Raw genomic sequence first — 5,249 nt, forward strand, 5'->3', positions numbered from 1 at the left:
CCATCCTTGTCTTCCCACAAAGACCCCCCCCCACTCTCTCCCTCCCCCCCACCCCTTCCCCCATCAAACGGTCGTCTTGGTGACGCCATCCCTGCCCCTGATTGGCTGCCATGCGGCAGTGGGAGGCGCCCCCCCTCCTCCTCCTCCTTCAATGTCAGGATAGACTTTCTCTCCTGCAGCCGGTCGAGGAGGGGGGGAGGAAGAGAAAAGGGGCTCCTGAGACCATCTATCCATCCTGGTGTGTGTGAGGGGGAGAGAGAGAGACCCCCCCTTCGGCCGTAACCATGACGATTCCCAAAGAGATGCCGGAGAAATGGCCATGGGTCGCCGTGGCGACCACGAATGCCCGCAGCCAGCAGCTTTGGGGGACAGGTAGGGTGGTGGGGGGGTCGGTTGCCCTGGGAAGGGGGGGGTCTGCTTGGAAAAACGGGGTGGGGGGGATCTGGGGCCCTGGCTTTTGTCCTGCGAGGGTCTCTCAGGGAGCGTGGACTGGCTGCGGCAGTCTTCACACATTACCTCATCTTCCTCTCCCCCCACCGCTTCCCCCCCTCCCCACAGTTCCCATGCATGATGATGGGGTGGATGGGGGGGATGAGCCTGGTTTTTCCTGGCCCCCCAACCCAAAAAAGCAAATTCTTTCCACCTTTCTTAAAAGTGACCTTGCGTCCTGCTGCTGGAGAGGCATCGCCTCTGTTATAGAATTCGGAATTGGTTTCTTTCTTTCTTTCTTTCTTTCTTTCTTTCTTTCTTTCTTTCTTTCTTTCTTTCTTTCTTTCTTTCTTTCTTTCTTCTTCTTTCCTTTCTTCCTTTCTTCCTTTCTCCTTTCTTTCATTCTTTCTTTCTTTCTTTCTTCCTTCCTTTCTCCTTTCTTTCTCCTGCTTCTCCTTTTTCTTTTCCTTTTGTTCTTCTGTTTCTCCTCCTTCCTCCTCCTTCCTTCTCCTTTCCTTCCTCCTCCAGTTTCTTATTTTCTTCTTTTTCTTCTCCTTTTCCTTCTCCGCCTCTCCACCTCCTCTGCCTTTCCTTCTTCTCATTCCCTTCTTTCTTTTCTTCCCTTTCTGTCCTTCCTTCCTTTCTTCTTCTTCTTCTTCCTCCTCCTCCTCCTCTTCTTCTTCTTTTCTTTTCTTTCTTCCTCTCATTTCCTCCTATTCTCCCCCTCCCCCTCCTCTCTTCTTTTCTTCACCTTCCTTTGCTCCTTCTCTGCCTTTCCTTCTTCTCATTCCCTTCTTTCTTTTCTTCCCTTTCTATCCTTTCTTCTCCTTCTTCTTCTTCTTCTACTACTACTACTACTACTACTACTACTACTACTACCTCTTCCTCCTCCTCCTCTCCTCCTCCCTCCTCCTCCTCCTCCTCCTTTCTTCTTCTTCTTCTTCCTCCTCCTCCTCCTCCTCTTCCTCCTCCTTTTCTTCCTCCTCCTCCTCTCATTCATTCATCCCTTCATTCTTTGGGGTGTATGGAATAGGGGGCTTTCCGAAGCCAGCGACCACCCAACACACCTGCAGCCAAGCATGGAGCACACCTGCCCACCTCCTCACCCAGCCTCGCTTCACCGGGAACTCTCGAATCCGCTCCCAGCTCCTCCGACTCGAACTCGCACCGATTTAAGTTCCATATTTTTTTTAAAAAAAGGGGGGGGGGAGAGAGAAAGCAACCCTGTTTTTTGTCAATTGTCGGGGTTCGCCTCAGTTAACCCGGATCCATTTCTCTTCCAGAGGAGGAACGGCGAGTGAAGGCCAACTCCCGAGAATACAACGAAAAATTTCAATATGCGGTGAGTGGCGGCCAAAAAAACCCCTATTTATATTTTTTATCTCTATATCTTTATTTTTATCTATGTCTTTTCTATTTCTATATCTATATTTCTATATCTTTATCAATATTTATATCTCTTTATCTATATCTATATATCTATATTTATATTTATATTTTTATCTCAATATCTATTTATATTTTTATATCTATATTTCTATATCTTTATATTTACATCTCTTTATCTTTATCTATTTTTATACATCTATATCTATATTTATATCTCTTTACCTATATATTTATGTTTATCTGTAGATCTTTATCTTTATCTATATATCTATCTATCTGTCTCTTTATCTATATTTATATTTATATCTATTTTTATCTTTTTTATCTCTTTATCTTTATATTTTTATATCTATTTCTATATTTCTATATCTTTATATTTATATCTCTTTATCTTTATATATTTATCTTGATATTTATATTTTTATCTCTATCTCTATTTCTATATCTATATTTACATCTCTTTATCTATATATGTATTTTTATCTGTCTATCTTTATCTTTATCTATATATCTATCTGTCTATCTTTATATTTATATTTATCTCTATATCTATTCTTATCTATTTTTATCTCTTTATCTTTATATTTTTATATCTATTTCTATATTTCTATATCTTTATATTTATATCTCTTTATCTTTATCTTTATATATTTATTTTGACATTTATATTTTTATCTCTCTCTATTTCTATATATTTACATCTCTTTATCTATATATGTATTTTTATCTGTCTATCTTTATCTTTATCTATATATCTATCTGTGTCTATCTTTATCTATATTTATATTTATCTCTATATCTATTTTTATCTCTTTTTTATCTCTTTATCTTTATATTTTTATATCTATATCTATATTTTTATATCTTTATATTTTTATATCTATATTTCTATATCTTTATCTATATCGTTATATCTCTTTATCTTTATCTATATATCTATATTTATATTTATATAAATAACCACATGACCACGGAGATGTCTTCAGACAGCGCTGGCTCTTAGGCTTTGAAACGGAGATGAGCAGCGCCCCCTAGAGTCGGGAACGGCTAGCACAGATGTCCGAGGGAAACCTTTTACCTTTAGTCCTCCTAAAAATACATTCTTTTTTCCGTTTTTAGAGGGTTTATTTTTTAATTCTTCTCCCCAGAGTAACTGCATCAAGACGTCGAAATACAACGTCCTCACTTTCCTACCCATCAACCTGTTTGAACAGTTCCAGGAAGTCGCAAATACTTACTTCCTCTTCCTCCTCATTCTTCAGGTGAGATTTTTTTTTCCTGGGGGTGGGGAAATCTGGGGGTTCACCCTCTTTTTCCCCCGTGGGGTGCCAAGGGGGGGGTGTGTCTGGGGAAACCACAGTGTGGCACAGTTCGATCCGCCACTACCAGCCCCCCAAAATGAAAATTTGAAAGAATCCCGCTTCGTTTACAGATAATTCTTTTCTTCCTTTCTCGTTTTTCGTTTTTCCTTCTGTTTTTCGCTGTTGTGATTTTCTCTCCTCTCTGTCTCCAAGATTTTTGCTCTGAGTTTCTCTCTTTCCTTCCTTTTCCTTATACTTTCCTTCCTGCCTCCTTTCCTTCCTTCTCTTTCTCTTTCCTTCTTTCTCTTTCTAGCGTCTCTCTTTCCTTACCTCTCTTTTCCTCTTTCTCTTTTTCCTTCTTCCCTCCCTCTCTCCCTCCTTTTTCTTTTTTTCCTCCTCCCCTTCCTCCTTTTCTCCTTCCTTCCTTCTTTTCTTCCTCCCCCGTCCCCTCTCCTTCCTGCCTTCCTCCTCTCCTCCCATCTCCCTTTTTTCTTTCTTCCTCCCCTTTCTTCTTTCCTTCTTCCCTCCCTACATCCTTCCCTCCCTTCTTTTTCCCTTCCTCCTTCCTTCCCTTCCTTCCTTCTTTTCTTCCTTCCTCTGTCCCCTCTCCTTCCTGCCTTCCTCCTCTCCTCCCATCTCCCTTTTTCTTTCTTCCCCTCCTTTCTTCTTTCCTTCTTCCATCCCTACATCCTTCCCTCCCTTCTTTTCCCCTTCCTTCCCATCCTTCCTTCTTTTCTTCCTTCCTCCGTCCCCTCTCCTTCCTGCCTTCCTCCTCTCCTCCCATCTCCCTTTTTTCTTTCTCCCCCCCTTTCTTCTTTCCTTCTTCCATCCCTACATCCTGCCCTCCCTTCTTTTCCCTTCCCTCCCTTCTTTCCCTCCTCCCTCCTCTCTTCTTCTTGCCTTTGTCCAGCCCTCCCTTTCTTCTTTCCTTCCTCCCCCTTTCTTCTTCTTCCCTCCTTACATCCCGCCCTCCCTTCTTTTCTTCCTCCTTCCCTCCCTTTCTTCTTTTCTCCCTCCACTTTTTTTCCTTCTTTCCTTCCTCCCTCCCTCTGTGGCTTCTCTAATCTCATCCTTGCCCGGACCTTACCCCCACCCTGGTCCTTGAGCCCTCAAGGTGACCCCTGTCCAGGGTCCAAATCAATAAACTGGCCCCTCTCGGCTTTCCCTCCCCCAGCTGATCCCCCAGATCTCCTCGCTCTCTTGGTTCACCACCATCGTGCCTTTAGTCCTGGTGCTGACCATCACCGCGGTCAAGGACGCCACCGACGACTACGTGAGTATGGAGGTTTTTTTTTTTGCTTTCCAGCTGAAGGAAGAATTCATAGAATAACGGAGTTGGGAGGGGACCTTGGAGGTCATCTAGGCCAGCCCCTTGCTCAAGCAGGAGACCCTAGAACCACTCGGGACAAAGGACTGCCCAGTCTCTTCTTTAAAAAACCCCAGTGATGGAGAAGGAAGGAAGGAAAGAAAGAAAGAAGGAAAGAAGAGGAGGGAAAAAGAAGGAAAGAAGAGGAAGGAAAGGGAAGGAAGGAAGGAAAGAGAAGGAAGGGAAGAAGGAAAGGATGAAGGAAGGAAGGAAAGAAGAAGAAGGAAAGAAAAAAGGAAGAGGAAGGAAAAGGAAGAAAAGGGTAGGAAGGAAGGGAAGGAAAGGAAGGGGAGAAGGAAAAGATGAAGGAAGGAAGGAAAGAAGAAGTAAAGAAAAAAGGAAGGAAGGAAGAGGAAGGAAAAGGAAGGAAAGTGTAGGACGGAAGGGAAGGAAAGGAAGGGAAGAAGGAAGGAAAAGGAAGGAAGGATAGTAAAATAACAGAATAAAAGTGTTGGAAGGGACCTTGGAGGTCTTCTAGTCCAACCCCGTATTCAGGCAGAAGAACTCCGACCATTTCAGACAAATGCTTTTCCAGTCTCTTCTTAAAAGCCTCCAGTGATGGAGAAGGAAGGAAGGAAGGAAGGAAGGAAGGAAGGAAGGAAGGAAGGAAGGAAGGAAGGAAGGAAGGAAGGAAAAAAAGAATAGTGAATGGAGCCCAAAATCTCGGGCGAGGAGGGGGACGGGCGGTCTCGGGTTCAAATCCTGACTTTGACACGGGATTTTTCTGCCCGCAGTTTCGCCACAAGAGTGATAACCAGGTGAAC

The 5,249-nt window shown here is 43.4% G+C and overlaps 1 protein-coding gene across 1 annotated transcript in view; it reads left to right on the forward strand.

Annotated features, from left to right (window-relative positions):
- Positions 1-284: 284 nt before the first annotated feature.
- Positions 285-5,249, forward strand: part of ATP8B2 (ATPase phospholipid transporting 8B2) — a 30,804-nt gene continuing 25,839 nt past the window's right edge. Inside the window, exons 1-5 of the mRNA XM_087707653.1 lie at positions 285-372; positions 1,707-1,771; positions 2,967-3,080; positions 4,294-4,392; positions 5,220-5,249. The exon at positions 5,220-5,249 is cut by the window's right edge and continues 32 nt beyond it. Of these exons, the coding sequence (XP_087563779.1) occupies positions 285-372; positions 1,707-1,771; positions 2,967-3,080; positions 4,294-4,392; positions 5,220-5,249 (396 nt within the window). The remainder of the gene's footprint in view (positions 373-1,706; positions 1,772-2,966; positions 3,081-4,293; positions 4,393-5,219) is intronic.

The sequence above is a fragment of the Thamnophis sirtalis genome, unplaced genomic scaffold (genome assembly GCF_051295495.1).
Source record: "Thamnophis sirtalis isolate CommonGarterSnake01/CBP01778 unplaced genomic scaffold, rThaSir2_p1.2 scaffold_2, whole genome shotgun sequence".
Classification (NCBI taxonomy): domain Eukaryota; kingdom Metazoa; phylum Chordata; class Lepidosauria; order Squamata; family Natricidae; genus Thamnophis; species Thamnophis sirtalis.